The sequence below is a fragment of the Megascapheus bottae genome, chromosome 2, assembly GCF_031878675.1.
Source record: "Megascapheus bottae isolate mThoBot1 chromosome 2, mThoBot2.hap1, whole genome shotgun sequence".
In the NCBI taxonomy this organism is placed as follows: Eukaryota; Metazoa; Chordata; class Mammalia; order Rodentia; family Geomyidae; genus Megascapheus; species Megascapheus bottae.
This window is the reverse complement of record NC_143510.1, coordinates 30,996,337-31,015,533: the sequence shown is the minus strand read 5'-3', so window position 1 is coordinate 31,015,533 and position 19,197 is coordinate 30,996,337. Positions and strand designations below refer to the sequence as shown.

Genomic DNA, 19,197 nt, shown 5'->3' with positions numbered 1-19,197 from the left:
TTGTGTAATTAATTTGTTCACTACCTTTAATGACTTTTAGATTGTTTCTAGCTCAGGACTGTCAAAAGTACATGGAAATAAAGGACTTTAGAATGGAACCTAGAGTTTGCCATTCCAGTTGGGTGACTGGACAGATTATTCTCCCTACATCTGTGTTTTCTCATCTGTGATAGGATTGCCTATTTCTCAGATGATGAAAAAGAACCTTTAAGAGAGGACCTAAAAGTTCTTGCCACTAAATCTAGGTCAGAATGTGGCCATTGATATTGTAGCTTGGGAATACCAGTGGTCAGGACTACCTATGTAGGTCATTTTATGTTCTCATAGTTTTATTTTGTGTACCCAGCATTTATCTACGAATTCTAAACCCGAATGCATTTAGTTTAGCTGGACTGATGCAAGAATATGCGTTAGAACTTTTGAAATTTTTTATTTAATGCTTTGTAGAGTAATTCAAAGGCCAAGTTCTGAGCTTTTTTAAAATACCTGATTGTAACTGGAAAAGATGTATCAGAGCTGGGTAAGGTGGCTCACATCTGTAATCCTAGCTACTCAGGAGGCTGAGTTCTGAGGATCATGGTTCAAAGCCAGCCCAGGCACCGTAGTCCATGAGAGTCTTATCTCCAGTTAACCCCTAGAAAACCAGAAATAGCGCACTGTGGCTCCAGGGGTAGGGTGATAGCCTTGAGCTAAGGAACAGCTCACCCAGTCCCAGAGTTCAAGACCCACGACTGACTAAAAAAAAAAAAAGAAGAAAGAAAAACATTGTTGGCTTCATTTTTGAAATCATGATACCCATATCTCAATTCTACCAAGCAATTATGCTGACATTTAAAAAAAAACATAGGGAGAGTTGTAATTGTTTGCAATATCAATATATTTTTATTATTCAACAATAGTTTTGTTTGTTTTAAAAACTTATTTAACAACCTCTGAAAAGGATTAATTTGGCTCATTAAATCACTTAAAATATTTTAAGGAGATTTTTATAGTCATACTATAAAAGAATCATAAACGTGTATCTACTTTCAAATTTTTCTCTGCACTAACCTAAGCTTAACAGTTGTTTTTATGTTCTAAATATTCAATGTTGTCTGCCTTAGTTAATAGCTCCAAGCTATTATTGGCTAAGATATCAATTTTGAACATTTTATTTTGATTTTAATCTCAGGATATGGTTAACAATGAGTACAAGAACCAGTATTGATTCTGCTACTTCCCATGATTTGCATACAGCTTATTGTCATCCATATAACCAAGCAGAACAAAGCTGCGAATCTTTAATCATGTCATTGTGAGTTACTGTCAGGGACCCTCTAAGTTTGGGGACGGTCAGAGATCTCACCAGCATAAAGTACTTGAAGACAATAATTCTGTAAGAAGATATGTTTGACCTTTTGTTTTTCTGTGCATTTATTTTTGAATTGTTATCTTCCTTCCTTCTTTTTTTTGAGGGTGGTAGTAGATATGAACTCTTGGCCTTGTACTTGCTAGGCACTTACTCTTCCACTTGAACCACTTATGTAGCTTTCATTAACTTCTTTTTTTTTTTTAGGTTCAATTCATTTTTCTTTTTTTAATTTAGATTTTTTTATTATAATTAATAGAAAGGTTAAAAAATATGGAATGCTTCACGAATTTGCGTGACATCCTTGCACAGGGGCCATACTAATCTTCTCTGTATCGTTCCAATTTTAGTATATGTGCTGCCGAAGCGAGCACATCATTAACTTCTTAATATCTAATATGGAGCCAAGTTATCTGGAGGTCTTACAAATGGTTTGTGGTTAATGTACTCAAGTTAGATTCCAACTAAGGTAAATACACTGTACTTTATTGGTATGGCTTATTCAAATACCTCTTTCTCTTCAAAAAATTATCTTGATAATACTGGGGTTTGAATTTAGGCCTTGTACTAGCTCAGCTTGTTTTCTTGTAGCTGCTTATCTATCACTTGAGCCACCCTTCCAGTTGTGCTTTTTGCTGGTAGAGTTGGCTCCATATATTCATCTTTTATTATGTAGGTTTCTTCTGTCTCCTTGTTGGTTTGTTTTGTTCTTTCTTTCTTTCATTTATTTATTTATTTATTTATTTTTGCTGCTAGGGTTTGAACTCAGGGTCTTGTGCTGGCTAAGCAGGCACTGTACTACTTTGAGCCATGTCTCCACTCATTTTTGCTTTCACTGTTTTTTTGAATAGTCTTGTGTTTAAGCATGGCCTAGGACCACAATCCTCCTCTTTGTACCTCTAATGGAGCAGAGATGACAGTTGTACCATCACACCTAGATTTCTGTTGGTTGAGTCTTGCAACCTTTATGTCCAGGCTGGATGCAAGTAGCCATCTTTATGATCTGAGCCTTTCAGGTAGCTAGGAGTACAGAAGTGAGCCTCCACAGACAGCTTTCTTTTTCCTGTTTTGTTTTTGCTTTCCTTTTTTTAAGTTGCAGATATTTCCTCATTTCCTGTGGTCTTGATGTTGCTGATTATAGTCGCTTGGTATATTTAATATAGTCCTCTCAATCCTTCAAAAATTTGTAATAGGATGAAGTGATGATTACATTTGGACTTGATCATTTATGCAGGAGTATTCTACTCCTTTAGTACTCACAGTAGTTACAAGTGCCTACACATTTTATTGGGAGTTACAAGTAGATAATAGCATATCATTATTTTTTTCATGTATTAGCTAGAAGAACCACATTAAGAGAAAGTTTCTTTCATCAATTATTTATGTACAGTGAAAGAAAAATACACATTGAAAAAGCTTATCCTTTATCCTATCAGGAAAAAAATGAGTTGATTCCTTAGCATTCTTAGTGTTCAGTTTTGTCTCACTTTAGGCAATGATTTGCAGTCATTATGTGTTTAGTTTCTCAAATCATCCCTGGCCAGTGGGAACTTACTGTAATTATTATCTGAGCCCTTTTAACAAGATCCCAGTAGTCCTTAATGATTTTCTTAACTCCTTGTGAAATAAGGGACATCATTAACATTTCATACATCAAACACGGGATCTGCCATTGCTCTAGAATACTGGTCAGTTTTCACAGGAAGTGGTAGTCAAATATCACAGTCTAGAAAGAACTATATTATATTTAAAATATAGTCCTGTGCATATTTTCCCTTATCTCTTCAATAGTGCTATGATTACACTTTTCTTCTTTATTTTTAGTTCAGTGTCTATGGAAGATCACTGCATATGAATGTCTAAAGCTATTCTATATTCCTTTCCATAACTGTGTGGCAGTAACAGTTTGTGCAAACAGTCCCCAGCAATGGGCTTTTGTGTCTGTAAGTAACACTTCAGTGAGTAGCTTTGTACCTTGTGAGTAGTTTTTACATACCTTGCCTAACTGTGTAATTCTGTTAAATAAATCACAGTACATGTGACTATAAGTCATGTAAGTGTTGATCTATGATGGAAGTAGTTGTCTAGCTATAGAACCCTGGTTTATATTTGCTATCTCTTTATTATCACAGGATAACCAAAACAATGTCCCTGCATATCTATCTATCTGTCTGTCTGTCTATCTATCTATCTATCTATCTATCTATCTATCTATCCCCTCTGTGGAGGTACTGCTAGCCTGAGACTTAGGTTGGAATTTGCTGTCCTCACTAAGACTAATGAAACTTGCCCTATAGATTTGAAATTTGGCATATTTTACTGTTAAAACCGTTTTCAAAATAATACCTACATGAAATCCCAACTTTAAGGAGAGCTTTGTTTCTGCATGTACCCTTTAGTTCTTGGGTTGAATACCCAAAGACAAGCAAGACAGCAAATTAATTCAAATAACAAGTTATCTGGTAGAAGGAAATATATTAATAACCCTACTATTTAGGAGATTTACCAGCATCAAATAAAAAGCTAAGATATTGATTAGTGGCTGACATAAAACCTCTTTTAAATACCTTGTTTTTGTTTTATAAAAATCAAAGCAGCAAGTTTTTAAAAACTGGTGTCTGAGATCCAAAGATTTGGCAAGTGCAGTTTTCATATCACCTGCCATCTTGGTTTTGTTTCCTGACTTATATGAGGTCCCATAGATAATTCCACCTGCAGTTTGGCCCATAGAGTCTTAGGTACGTGTAGATATATCCTGTTTCCCAGGGGGTAGTTTGCGTTTCAGCTCTGTGTGTCTTCCTTTCCAAACGGTTTGTTCTTCACAGCCCTCCTTTCTATTTCTGCTCCTGAACTCTTGGCTGCCCCTGCTGGGTATTGAATAAGTCAGTATCTCTTCTCTCCTGCTATATCAGTGACCCAGGAGACTGACTCAACATTATCTTTCTTCCCTGTGCTTTTATACCCTATCTCAAAGTTGCTCATGTTTAGAAGGAGGTTGGTGTAGGACTGAGTAGCATCCACATAGGAGCATGTCAAAGAGTACGTGTCCTGACATGGCCTCAATTCCTCCTCCTACCAGCTCAGCATGCATTGTTCTTGTGTTTGACAGCTACCAACTCAGCCACAAAAGGGCTGGCACATCCTTTTTTTGTGAATCCTCAGGGCAGATGGCACTAATGAGAGAGACTGTGGAGACTGTCCTAGGATAAAAACCTCCTAGGTGTGTTTTATGTGAATACTATGTGAACATACTCTTAATGCTTCCTCTCCAAAGCAAAATGGGCTTCCTGACATACCAGATTGGTTATCCAACTCAAGTTGTATCCATAGCACCAGCCAGAACCATAGATTAGGAAACAGACTGGACCCTAATAAGCATTGATCTAACCAATTTGTACCTGAATATTTCCCTGCTGCCCTATACAGTAGGAATACTAGATTTCACAGTTGTGTGATAATTTTTCTTGGGAGTTTTAACTTAATCCTTCCTGGTCATAATAACACAGTGATGAAGAGGAGATATGGAGAGGGTAGAAATGTTGGAAAATATGGGCAGCTTTTGGGTAATTGTCTTAATGTAGATCACAATAACCAACTACTAAATTTTGACGAGTATTGTCAGCCATATAATGGTCGTATTGACTGCTCAGAATCCACCAGGGAGGAAATAGAAGATCAGGGAATCACTGAACGCTACAAATCATGAACCGTTCTCCCCTCAGATATCCAGTTCTTAGACCTCTCATTGTACACCTCTGATGCTTTGGTCTGGGTAATTTAAAGCCATGAGTTTATTGTGAATTTTCAGAGATAATAATTAGCTGCTTCTTTTCTTCACAGATAATACATTTTAAAATTAGAAAACACTCCTGTAGAAAGAAGTACTATGAACTCTAGGGGTGAAGGGCTGTGGTAGCCATGTACTCTATCCTTCAGTACAAGGATGAAACTCTTTTCTACATGAAAATACTCTCAAGGATTACAGACAATATCAAATGGTAACCTAACTTTTTTTAGAGTTCCAAATAATAGAAAGGCATCTTTCATAGCTCATTAATTTGTCTGGTTTCCCATACCTACAACGTAGTCCTACTTTGGTCTTGTAGGGTGTGTGTGTGTGTGTGTGTGTGTGTGTGTGTGTGTGTGTGTGTGTGTGTGTGTGTGTGTGTGTGTGTGTGTGTATTTATCCATGTGTCCATGTGTCCATTTATCTGCCTTGGTTCAAGGACTGGGCACTGTAATGAGCTTTTTTGTCCAATGCTAGCCTTCTACCACTTGACCCACAGCACCATTTCTGGCTATTTTTTGTAGCTAATTGGAGATAAAACTCTCACACACTTTTCTGCTCAGACCATGATCCCCAGATCTTACCCTCTTGAACAGCTAAGAGACACCGTCGCCTGAATATGTTTTTTTAAATCAATTCCCTATTTTATATGTAGAAGCTATAGAATATTCAGTGCTAAAGAGAATAAAACTATCTTTCATGGTCTAATAAAAATATGCTATTGTTATTTATTCAGCAAGCAATTCTCATAAAGGTTCTCAGTCATGTACATCATAAATGTTTCTAGGGGCTGCGAGTATGTATAATTCAGTGACAGAATAACTGCTTAACATAAATAAGACCCTGATCCAGTCCTTAGTGACACCAAAACCTCCCTCAACTTACTTGTAACAGAGTCTGACATTCTATGTGAGCAGGTTTGTGGCAAGGACATAGACATGGATATTCTGTGCAAAGTTCATGATAATGTTGCGTGCTTTGAACAAATATTGTAACCAAAGGCCAAATTCAGGGGCTGAGAGAGTCTAGAGAGAAGCCAGTAGGATTCAGGTTCAGACACATCAAACAGAAGTGTCTTTAAACTGCTGTTTTATAGAGATGTAAGGCTTGGTCAAATGAAAGTGAAGGGGGAAGTCTAAGGAAAGGCTTTTAAATGTCATGAAGAGCAACAAAAACACTTAGCAAGTCCATCATTAAGTAACTATGGTATGAATGTTCCAGACACAGAGGAAAGAATGTAAAGCAGTGTAAAGGGTATAAGGGGGCTTCTTGAAGGTGATTTCAGTATATTTAAGAATATATTTAGAAGCATTTGACAATATGGGAAATGAACTCTGCTTGTCCATGGATGGGACAAGTGTTGTCACTCAACTTGAGGGCAGTTCCTTCTATTTTCACCCCTGTCCCCTTTCCAGGCTTCCAAGAGGAGACAGAGTATTATCAGATATCCAAAGTTAATTAAGATCACTGATGTCTTTTAAGATGTTATCAATATAAAATCATGGTCGGAGGAGAATTGAGGCAATGATGAAGGTTAAATAAGACAGAACTCATTTGTGAGTACAGAAAGATTTCTGACACCTCTGCTCAAATGTCCTGTTGTCATGTGACATTAGATGATGGACTTCAAATCACTAGTGGCTTTTTCACTTGTTCCTGCTTTGGATTTCAGAAAAGGCTTGACTAATGAGATTTTTCTATTTGTTCCTGAGTCCTCATTAAGCTTTCATTTTACTTGGGTACCTTTATAGATTACTTTGCATGTGTATGTGTGTATATGTAGCTATATACATTTCATTTGTTAAACAATTTTTTTAAGTTCACAGACAGTTTGAGCAGAACTAGATGTGGTATCTCAGGCATGTAATGTTAGCTACTTGGCAAGCAAAGATTAGGAGAATTGTGATTCCAAGTTAGCCTGAGGAAAAAGTTTTCCAGACCTTACCTCACCCATTAGCTAAGTGAGGAATTTTACACCTGTTATCCCAGCTATGTAAGAAAGAAATACTAAACAGGAGGATTGTAGTCTAGCCTGGTAACTGTACAAAAATGTGAGACTTTATTTTTAAAACTATTTAAAACACAAGATAAAATAATGGCATTTGCAGGGAAGTGGATGAATCTAGAGCGAATCATGCTGAGTGAGACAAGTCAAGACCAAAGGAACAAAAGACGCATGGTGTCCTTAATATGTGGCTATTAGATCCAAACAGTATAAGAGCGAGGACTCAATATTTGCATACCCAATGCTATCGACATGGTATTGGAAATGTAAACATAACTACATAGACATAAAAACCTATGACTCTATAGACATAATGTTCTATTTCATAAATTAATGGTCTATTTCATAAATTAATATGTATCTATGATATACAAACCTTTAGCCTAATTTTGATTATGCTCTAAAATCTAAGTGCCAGTGATTGTATATAGAGATTCCCTTCTTGAACACTTGTTTGTTAAACATGTCATTTGAAATATGATGTAAAAATCAATGTTAATAAATTAATTAAAAAACTATTTAAAACAAAATGGACTGTGCTTATGGCTCAGGAGAATGTCAGTGCTTTCCTAGCTAAGCATAAATCTCTGAGTTTAGATGCAGTGTAGTCATAAAGAGACAAATAAGAAAAAGCACAGAGTTCCTGGGTGCTGGTCACTCACACCTGTAATCCTAGCTACTCAGGAGACTGAGATCTGAGGATCATGGTTCAAAGTCAGCCTGAGCAGGAAGGTCCATGAAATACTTATCTCCCATAAACTGTTCAGGAAAAGGCAGAAGTGGCACAGTAGCTTGAATGTTAGAGCATTAGCCTTGAGGAAAAGAATCTTAGGGACTGTACCTAGTCCCCGAGTTCAAACCCTAGGTCTAGTGCACACACTACTCACAACTGTCCAGCTAGCACACTTTTTCCGTATATTTTAACATCTTGTTTCAGTGTGTTTTGTTTGTTATAATTTATAAGCCCTTGTATTAACTAAAGTTCATAGCTTGTACTTATGGACATGAAACCTAGCGCTTTTTGTACTGATGTTTCAGAATACCGTCATACTTGGCCCCATTTCATCTTGTCTCTCTGCTTTTCTGGCTCCTTAGTCAAGATTGCTACACTAACCAATCAAAATCTCCCCAACTCTTCATATCCCATCCAGCCTGAAGAGTGACTACGGGTCAGGTGTATTTCACTCATTGTTCATGACTGGCAGAGCGAGGTTTTATCACAATCCATTTCAGTGAAGCTCGTGGTCTGTGTGTGATGTTGCATTAAAGAGTCTTGTATAGGCTGTGTAGAAAGCATTCAGGCTTTTCCACCTTCCTCTCTGGAATTAATTGCTACTGATAAGCTCACTACTAAACCTCCCAAGACCTGAGATTGTGTTTAGTGATTACTGATTTCATATGTTACTGGCCTGTACTTTTTAATCTTGGCTTAAGTTAAATGGAACTATCTGCTTTTTCATTTCCAGTCCTTGTGACTTTGATTTTGGATGACCCCATTGTACCTGCTTCCTTTGAGAGCTGCCTCTCATCCTTTTATGAGCCACCAGGCTTTAGGTTATAAATTGACAAAAGAAACTCTTGATGTGATCTCCAAATAGGATCCACATTGTCTCCTCTCTCCTTTGTAGCTCTATCCTGGGATGGCTTTCTCGTGACTCTTCTCACCTCCCCATCTTCCTTCCTCTTCTAGCTGTTCATGCCTCTGGGAATTGGAACTCTGTTCTGTTGAGGACCTTCCTCTCCTTAGATATCATAGCTTGCATAAACACAGTCCTGTCACTACAGTGACCCTCAGGACTCATTCCTGTGCACTGTTGCAGTATGCTCTCAAATTACATCACTCTTCTGTATAAAAGTCATTTCAGTGGCTTCCCAGTGTACTGAGTTAAGTCCTGATATTTTTTTTTTGCCAGTCGTAGGCTTGAGCTCAGGGTCTGAGCACTGTCCTTGGACTTTCTCAAGGCTAGAGCTCTACCACTTGAGCCTCAGCACCACTTTTGGCTTTTTTCTATGTATGTGGTACCAAGGAATTGAACCCGGGTTTTTGTGCATGCTAGGCAAGCACTTTATCACTAGGCCAAACTCCCAGCTCAAAGTCCTAATACTTAATTTGGAATTCAAGGTCTTGCTTATTCTAGTCCTAATTCTGTTCTCCAAGATCATCCTGTACCCACTTTTCCTAACTACCTCGCCATATTACTACCTGGACAGAAGTCCTCAAAGTATTTTCCACAGCACTCTAGGGGATGCAAAGGCATTTTCCTGATATTAAAATGTTATTCATTATTCCCTCACTGTGTTGACATTTGCAATGATGAAAGGCCAAACCAATAGTAAGGAAAAGTGTTTGGTACCTTAGCAGCAAACTATATAAGTGGTTGTTCTGTTCCTCCTGGCCACAAGCTCACTGCGTCAGTGCTGTTATCAACTCTGAATCTGTTCTTTCATGAAGCAGAAGGAGTTATTTTATTTAGTAACTTCTGAACCTTGAGAAAACTCATTTAAACTTTCTGAAGAGTAAAATGACCCACTTAAAACATAACAAGAAGACAGGTTACTTCATCTACAGGAATCTGTGCGATCAAGTTGCCATATAAATTTTGTTCTTTGTGTGCATGTGTGTGTGTACGTATGCATGCATATGTGTGTATATATGTGTATGCTTTTATGAGCCAGAACCAGTCCTTAAAATTGGTCCTGTGCTTTCTTGTACCTCCTTCTCTCACAACTGGCATTCTGCCTCTTGAGCCACAGTTAGAGCCAAGTTTTTTTGCTGTTTAAGTGAAGATGAAGACTTGCAAACATTTCTGGATCTTAACGGTGATCCTTACATCTCAAGTTCCTGAGTATCTAGGATTACAGGCATGAGGCAACAGCACCTAGATTAAGGAATAGTCTTTGTAACAGAAAGAACTGACATGCAAATAAGTTATTACTGATTAGCAGACGAGTTTAGATATTTTATATAAGATTTTTAGAAAATGAATTAAAGAAGGCTCTTTACAGAGATCAGTGAATGGTATGTTTTTGTCAGTGTTATCATGAGTTTTCTTATGTGTGTCTGTGTGTGTGTCTGTATGTTTAAGGGTGATGTACAGAGGGTTAAGGTACTGAGTACTTCTTATTAACAACATAATTTCAGTTATCGCCTAGATACACTAGGCAATGTGACATTTCCACATATCATATAATAAAACTTGTCAACATTTGGAATACTTACATAATTCCATGAACCAGTATTTTTATATGACCAAGGCATGGTTGATTTAAAAATTGCATGAATAAAGGATTCCTTTAAAAAGCCAGATAGGCCAATGGATTTTAATGTAGTAGATGAAAAAATTTTATTGCAATGATTTCCAATTTTATACTGCTTCCAACTTTTAATTAAAAAGTCATCCTTTGAGCTTTGGTATAGTGTGAGAAGACAATCCATATTTATCTGAAAAGGCTATTAAAATATTCTTCTTTGTTCCAACAATCTCTCTGTAGGAGACCAGATACTCTTCATATACCTGAACTAAAACAACATTTCCCAACAGATTGAATCCCAAATCAAAAACAAGAATCCAACTGTCCTCTATGAATTCTAAAAGAGATTTGCAGTACTGTGAAATGTGGCCAAGACTTTTCACTATTCCTTCATTTGGGAAAAATATTGCTGTTTTTATAAATGTGTTATTTCAGTTAATCTGCAATGTGTTTATCATTGTGATTTTATTTTGAATTAATAATTAACCCTCTCCCCACTAATTTCAGTACTTACTACAGTAAACATCAATATAATTTGCATAAACAGAAACCATTTGTTTCCTGCAGTAGTTAAGATTATAAAGAGCCATGACATAAGATTCTTGAATGCAAAATTGTTGAGAATGTTATGACTTATTAAGGATTAATGAAGACTTCCAGTCTATTGTAAAATATAATAAAAGAATTGGAGTGACTATTGCCTGAGTAACTCCAAAGTGGAAAAATACATTCTTCTTTGTGAAATACTGATGATTGTATTCAAGGCAGAACACTTACCCTAGTAAATGCTCTATGGGTAGGACCAAAGAAGAAAAGTAGATCTTCTGCCCCTGCTCTTTCACCACTTTCCTCTTTGTATCTCAGCTTCACTGCAGCCATTAGTCCTCACCCATTCTCTGGATTCATTCTTTTTCCTATTTTGATTCTTCCTCTGTTACATAATATAGAGACTCCTACCCTCATCAATACCCACATTCTGTCTCCAAGGTCACTTCTAGAACTTCAAAGTAGTAGCATGTGACTGTCTTATATCCTTTTAGTCTTTCTTTCCTGCCCAAATTGATCTTCAGCAATAAATAACATATCTCACAGGCTTTTCAATTTTCCTTTAAAATAATTCAGTATTATATTTTAGAATACAAATAACATAAAGGTATTCAGCAGCTACCCTAAGACTTTAAAAAATAATGATTTTTGTATGTACTATGCTTAATTTTTTTCCATAAAGAAGCACTTCCTAAGCTAGGGATCTACCACTTGCTTTTTTGTGTGTGTACAATTAATTAGCAATAAGAGTCTCAAGAGTTTTCTGTCATAGCTGACTTCAAACTATGATCCTCAGATCTCAGCCTAGCTAGCGTTATAAGAGTAAGCCACCAGCACTTGGGAAATACAGCTGTTTTAAAAACATCTTTTTCAGGGCCTGGAGTTTGGCCTACTGGTAGAGTGCTGGCCTAGCATGCATGAAGACCTGGGTTCGATTCCTTGGTATCACATACATAGAAAAAACCCTGAAGTGGTGCTGAGGCTCAAGTGGTAGAGCTCTAGCCTTGAGAAAGTCCTAGGACAATGCTCAGACTCTGAGCTCAAGCCTATGACTGGCAAAAACAACAACAACAAAAAAAAAACAACTTTTTTAAATTGAGCGCGATCAAGGGAAGGGGTCACATTGTCCAAAAAGAAATTACTCTTTATTTGACATATGTAATTGTAACCCTTCTGTATATCACCTTTATAATAACAATTTTAAAAACTAAAAACTATTTTCCAGATAATATGTAAGTGTATATGCTTTTAAAAAGTTTGAGTAATTTTATATAAATAGATATTTTATTAAGGTGATGAAATTTCTAAATTTCCTAGATGAAAATTTTCATTTAGTGGGGGTCCTTTTTTAGGATATATACATGGATATCTCAGGAAAAGCAGAAAAGAAAAAGGCTCTTCCTGCCTTAGAATAAATTTTTGAGGCAAGGTTTCATTATGTAGCCCAGCTGGCCTTGACCTCTGTCCCCTGCCTCAGCTTCCTGCACGGTGAGATTATAGATGTTCACAATCACATTTGGCTTTGCAGGACTCTTCTGATCACAAAGTATCTGCTTGTATGAAGTCAATTCTTTTTTTTTTCTTTTCATATAATTTTTATGGTAATTAATAGAAAGTTTACATTATATTCGCCAGATAGAAGATGCATTACTTCATAAATATTGATACCCTTTCTCATGTTTTGGTCCCCAATTCCCTCCCCTCACTCCTGAAGTCAATTCTTTTATAAATATAATGCTAATTTTCCTTGAATTAAAAAAAATATAATGTTTCTTACTCGTAAAAAATTCATGTAAGGAAGAAAATATTTTAATCTGGTTGTAGGAAAAAACTTTTTTGTTTGTTAATAAAATTATTGACCTAGTATAACTTTTAATTTTTTGTCATTCATGGGGCTTGAATTCTGGACTTGGGCACTGTCCCTGAACTCTTCAGGTTAAGGCTCTACCACTTGAGCCACAGCGCAACTTCTGGTTTTCTGGTAGTTAACTGGAGATAATAGTCTCACCAGGGACCAAGACATGAGAAAGGGTATCAATATATGTGAAGTAATGCACCCTCTATCTGGTAAATATAATGTAACCCTTCTATTAATTACAATAAAAATATATGGAAAAAAAAGAAATAGTCTCACGGACTGTTGTGCCCGAGCTGGCTTTGAACAATGATCCTCAGATCTCAGCCACCTGAGTAGCTAGGCTTACAGGCATGAACCACCGGCACCTGGCTAAATTTTAATATTTGTAAGGAAAGAAAATTGAATATTGCCCTAATCTCTCTAAATTAACATGAATTTTGAAACACCTATTGCTTTGACATTTTTTTGCTTATTTTCAACAATGAATATTTTATAAAATCCTCACTTTTTTCTAAATAATATTTCTTTTAAAAGATATAGGTTGTACTATGTCACAGTACACCGCTGTACATTATATGTTTGGGTAGAGGAAGGTTCTACCTGTATGTATAATTAGAGTATCTCTTATAGCAAAGGACTCCCTCTCACTGATGCTCAGAATGCCAATATGGTAGAAATATTTCTTTTAGAGTAAGTATGGGTTCTTCATTTCTAATAGAGTTGCCACTGAGATGGGGGTTGGGGGGTTCTAACCAGCTGCAAGCTTAATGAATATGCTCACTTTGATGACTAGAGAAATTTATATATGTTTTTTTAGGATACAATTTAGCTGCAAATAAAACCTAGTGACATGAACAAGTAGGAAGTCACTCGGCTCACATCATGAGCAACATATTTACATAGGTTTGTTCAGCTATTCAAACATGCAAGGACTAATATCTGTGCTGTTTTTGGCCTTTCCTTCGTAGCCATGAAATAGACACCTTGGTTCAGGACAATAAATTTGTATTCTCAGCAAAAAAAATGGGCAGGAAAAAGTAAAAGATCATATCTCTAAGTATGTTCCTTTTTTGAAGACTCAGATGCGCTCCTACAAGTTCCTTATAGTTGGCTGTCACATGGCCACCCATACTTACAAGGGACATTGGGAAAATAGTTAACTTTAAAGTCCAAAGAAGAAGGGGTTGAAGAATACTACATTTTCTAGGCAAATGGTGGCTCACATCTCTAATCCCACATACTCAGTAGGCTGAGATCGAGGATTATAATTCAAAGCCAGCCCAGGTAGGAAACTCTGTGAGACTCTTACCTCCAGTTACCAAAGAATCTAGAAGTAGAGCAGTGGCTCAACTGGCAGAGTGCTAACCCTGAGCCAAAGAAATGCAAGGACAGTGCCCAGGACCTAGGTATATCTCTCAGGATCAGAAAAAAAATTAATTATTATACTCATGTAACTTCAGGTTTCAGAGTATTAAAGAAGATAAAAGATGAATGAAGGGGGAAAAGAAATAGTGACAATCATATTAATTGACTATTTCGTAATGAGTTTTTATGCTAGATAATGGATCTCATATATCTTATCAGATCTTGTTCTCAGAGAAACCCTGTAAGTAGATAGCACTGGCTCCTCTCCATATTAAAAATGCTGTTAGGTGGACTTCTATGTTAGGAGGTTTTCCCTCTGTAATCAGCTCATGGAGACCAATTTGTTTATTTACAATGGTACTGTCACTGTGAGATATGCTGGGCCAATTATTTCAGTTTGTTGTTGCAAGGTCACTTTCTGGGCTTAATGCTATCTAGGTCAGTTAGCTTCTGCTCAAAGATAAACTTTATCCCATGTATGGACTCTTGGATTGTTTTAGTGAGTGTCTAAATTAGATTCCTGTTCACTCATGCATGTGGCAAAGAATGCTTGGAAATCAAAGATGGATACATGACCTCTGACTGAGAGCTAAGGTTGTACTTTGGTAATTTTAGATTTCCACAGAGTGGTCTACATTAAGCACTCAATAAGTTTGTATATTTGTCGAACAAATATTTGTTTAGAGCACGTTATATGCCACAAACTTAGAAGTAAAACAGTGTAGAAAGCAGATGAGGTTCGTATAGTCATGTAGCAGTTCCTTGAAGAGAGGGAGGATGAAAATTAAGCAATGGTTTTCAAATTAAGGGTACTCACATGTCCATTCATAGGGAAATGGGCAAAATACGCTACAGTCAAATGCTGGAATAATGCGCAGTTCTGCTGTACAAGCTCTTGCTACACCTAACCTCATGGCTGAATCTCATGTTAAGAATTAGGCAGAACTGATCCATGATGATACAAGTCAGGCCAATGATCACTTTTGGAATGGAGCAGTGACTGGGGATATTAAAAGCTTCCTGGGTTTGAGTAATGTTCTTTCTCTTGATTTGGGAATTGGTTCCACAGAGCTGGGTATAATCCTAGTTACTCAAGAGGGTGAGATATGAGGATCCTGGTTCAAAGCCAGCCCTTCAGGATTTGATCCTTTGACCCCAAGATTCTCTCTTTTCAAACATATGGCCTATAAACAAATTTTTGTTAGCATAATAGCACACTCTATTCTCTGGAAGAAACATTGGGCTGAATTTTAGATTATGCATAAGAAATTTTCCACAGGCAGGTATTCTCCAGGGGGCAGTATGTGTAGATCTCATTGGTGAGAATTAATCACCACAGCAGTTAGTATATGCATGCAGCACATTCGTCCTGTGCCAGTTTTTGCACTGTTCTAGTTATCCCATTTAATCCTCATCACAATTCCATGCAGTCAGTGTTGGTCTTGCTGGACATGTGAAAGCAGTGAGGGGTAGGCAGCTTCATCTTTACCCAGTGAGTTACCACTGGAATGTTGACTAAATAAACACTATTCATGTTTAATTGGAAGTGGAGAAATAGAGAATGTTGACTAGCTGGTGGCAACATGTAGATAAAAACTTGATTTGTCCTACCCCAAGTCTCTTGGGGCTGGGAAGTGGATGTATCCAAGGATGGAGGAGTTGTCTTATGATATATGTTATCTGAATTGGCCCAAAATCATATGTTCCTGAAGATCCTTCCTGTTTTGGAAGTTTCACATACTGGAGCCTTTGAAATCCTAACGCATACCTTTGGTGAGTTCTTTTGTATGTTTTATCCTCTCCAAACCACAAGATCCCTGAACACCAGCCCTAAATCCCTTGGCTTCCCCTTTCCCATTGGCTCTGGTCAGTAGGATCCAGGATTGAGTGTATTGTGTTGATGACTGAGGCTCAGTACCTGCTGCAGAGCTAGGTGGATATCAGTATTTGTGAACAAAAGAACACTGTTATTTCTTGAATGAACGGTCAGGAAGATAATGAATTTGGCATGGGGTCAATAATCGGTCTTCATCATCATTTCCATCATACACGCATAAATTCATTTAGTTCTGAATCCTTTAAGACAGAAGTGCAGTTTATTATTTCTTGCTTCTTCAGCCCAGGCTGCCTCCCATCAAAACTCACAAGGGTGGTATTCTGAACATAAAATTCTCTGATGTTCTCGTTAGTCCTACATTATAAGACTTTGTGACTTTGGTTATACCCATCCTAGCCTGCTTAAGAGAAATACACTTTATGGTGTCATTTTTTTGAGCCAAACAAGGGCTGTCTACATTCAGTCAAATTGTTTCTAGCACATACAAAAATACTATGATTTTTTTTCTCTTGAACTTGACTTCTACTGATATACTTAGGTCTGAACAGGAGAGCTTTAGTGAAGTGAGTTATGAGTGAGTTTGTTCTGAGCCCAAGGCTTATACAATCCAGTACAGTAGTTACCACCCACAGGTGCCTATTGAACACTCCACTGTGATCACTCCGAACTGGGATGTGTTTCAAGGATAAAACAGACCAGATTTCTAAGACACCACATTAAAAATGGAAAAAAAATCGTTCATGAATAGTTTAGTGATCACTTGTTAAAATTGTTCCTAATTGAGACATATTAGGTTAAATAAAAATATATAAAGGTTTAGTTCACTGCTTTAACTTTTTCAACTGTGGCTAGTAGACAGTTGACATTTATAAATATGGTTAACATTGAAAAATGGTCCTTCAGAAAACATAGCAAGTGTTAATCTCATACATAATTAAACATTTATCTGCTTCTTATTCCAATACTCAATTTTCCCAAACTGGTGTAACTTTATTAACACCAGAGTCCATTTGTATCTATTCTGAAAACTCTGGGAGTTGGTTGATGGATGCTTAGATGGTTGGTTGGTTGGTTGGTTGACTGACTAGTGGTTGGTTGGTTGGTTTTGTTTCCTGAGTTAAAACTTTCATTATGTGGTTTTGCTTCCTGAATCAAAACTCAGACCCATCTTGAGTCTCCTGTAGCTTTATTTCCTACATACGTCCAATAGTAAAGGTACTTTAAATTTATTAGAAACTCAACGATTTTAATTGTTAACGAAAATTGTCTATGATAGTTGTATAAGAATGTTTTAGATCACGTGTTCATCTTAGAATGCTTAAATGTAGCTAATTAATGAAAATAAGACCTTACTTAACATTTTTGTGGTGAGAGCACTTCTCTGTTTTTCTTAAAGAATATATTATATCATCATTAACTGTAGTTGCCATTCTGTACAATAAGTCAGAAACTCACATTTTTAAAGACTCATAATATGTTATTGAATAATTATAATTACCCTGAGGCAGCAAATAATTAGAATGTTCACGATTTTCCAAGTGTGAAAGCAAAAGATGAGTTAGAATTTATCTAAGTCCAGCGTAATACCAGAAATGCTTTCAACTCTCTGGCCATCTAGCATGTAAGTGGCTTTCCCCAGACAACACCAGGGCTAACAAAACTGGTACTAGAATGGAAAAGTTATTCTCATACACAATATTCCATTATAAATGTCGATATGCAACACTGTATAAAATGTATTCCTTAAAAATGTATAGTGTGTTAGCTTTTCAAAACCCAGTTATGCCTGACATTTTTAGTCAAAATTTTATGTGAACTAGAACTGCATAAAGTCTGTAAAAATAATATAGAATTATTCATAGACTTCATTTACTCATTTAGCCAGAATCAACTGACTACCTACCTGATATAAGGCATTAAGTCTGAGGAAAACACTGATGAACAAGAGATCAAGGAAATACAGATCAGCTCACCAAGAAAATTTCAGCTAACAAGTGGTTAAAATATATATGGTGGGGGTAAGGTTACATATCCAGAAGGCTTACCTCTGGGCTAGGGATTGGAAAAGGTTTCATAAATTGGTGCTACTCATGTTCAGACATGGCCAGGCATTGGTGGGTAAGGAGAATTTCTTTCAGGAATGTTTTCTTAAGAGGGAAATAAAACTGGGATCAATAAAGCAGAGCATTGCATATAACCTGGTTCTCATATTGGGCTACTTCCTAGAAGTGTAACATGTACTCAAGTGTCATTTTTGAAGGTAACCAAACTACCAGATACTTCAGACCTGTAAAGCACTTGTACAATGAAGTATTTGCTATAAAATGCTTACCATCCATGTCTTTTATTTTAGCTAAAAGAAGTGCAACATGCTTTGTAGCATGTGCCAATTTCCATGGTGTAAATATTGCTACTTTGGCTCATATCCAGCTGCCAGTGAGACATCACTAAATGTGGATCTGGGAGGAGAGGTGAGGTGGTACCTCACTGTATATCATTTCCACTTTACAAATGCCATACAAGTAACCCCAAAAGCACAGATTAAAATATGACAGAATAGTCAAAGGGGCGATGCATCAAATGCAGCCTGTTTGCCTGTAATATGTGTAACGATGATTTATGTTGTTTTAATGATAACTGTGTTTCACACCAGTTCCTAATTATTGTGCACATCGACAGTTCTTACCCACAAAGGGGCCAGCATCACTTCCCTGTATAGAAATTACACTAATTTCTTCTGTCTCTTGGTTTCTTGCAGATCAGCAAACAGCAGCTTCAGACAGTCAAGGACCGGTTTCAGGCTTTCCTCAATGGGGAGACTCAGATTGTGGCTGATGAAGCCTTCATGAATGCTGTCCAGAGCTACTATGAGGTGAGTCACCTTCAGAGCAAGGTCAGGAAGAAGGGTACCCAGTGAAACAAGCAGAAGGCAATCCAACCACATTTTGGTTTTTCATGTGGCATTACTTCACTGGTTTGATTTCTTCCCTTCTTCCTGCCTTTCTTCTGATCTTTGTTGCCTTTCTTCCTCTCTCCTTCCCTCCATCACTCCTTTTCTTCCCACCTTTCTTTTACTTATTAGATAGGAAATTATCTTAGGTTATTAGATAGAAAATTATTTCAAAATAAGTATGTTAGTTCCCCTGCTTCAAAAAGCACATGGCTGCTCTGACTATTGGCTCGATCTAGTCCACAATAG

General features: G+C 37.0%; 1 protein-coding gene and 1 non-coding gene across 12 annotated transcripts in view; one reads left to right on the top strand and one right to left on the bottom strand.

Annotated features, from left to right (window-relative positions):
• Positions 1 to 19,197, top strand: part of Cadps (calcium dependent secretion activator) — a 406,170-nt gene that overhangs the window by 70,797 nt on the left and 316,176 nt on the right. For all 11 annotated transcript variants that reach the window (XM_090323391.1, XM_090323382.1, XM_090323373.1 and 8 more), the window contains exon 2: positions 18,757 to 18,870. In XM_090323391.1, the coding sequence (XP_090179517.1) occupies positions 18,757 to 18,870 (114 nt within the window). The remainder of the gene's footprint in view (positions 1 to 18,756; positions 18,871 to 19,197) is intronic.
• Positions 1,616 to 1,722, bottom strand: LOC150066640 (U6 spliceosomal RNA). Its single transcript, XR_016534682.1, has one exon. It is a non-coding gene; the product is annotated as a U6 spliceosomal RNA (small nuclear RNA).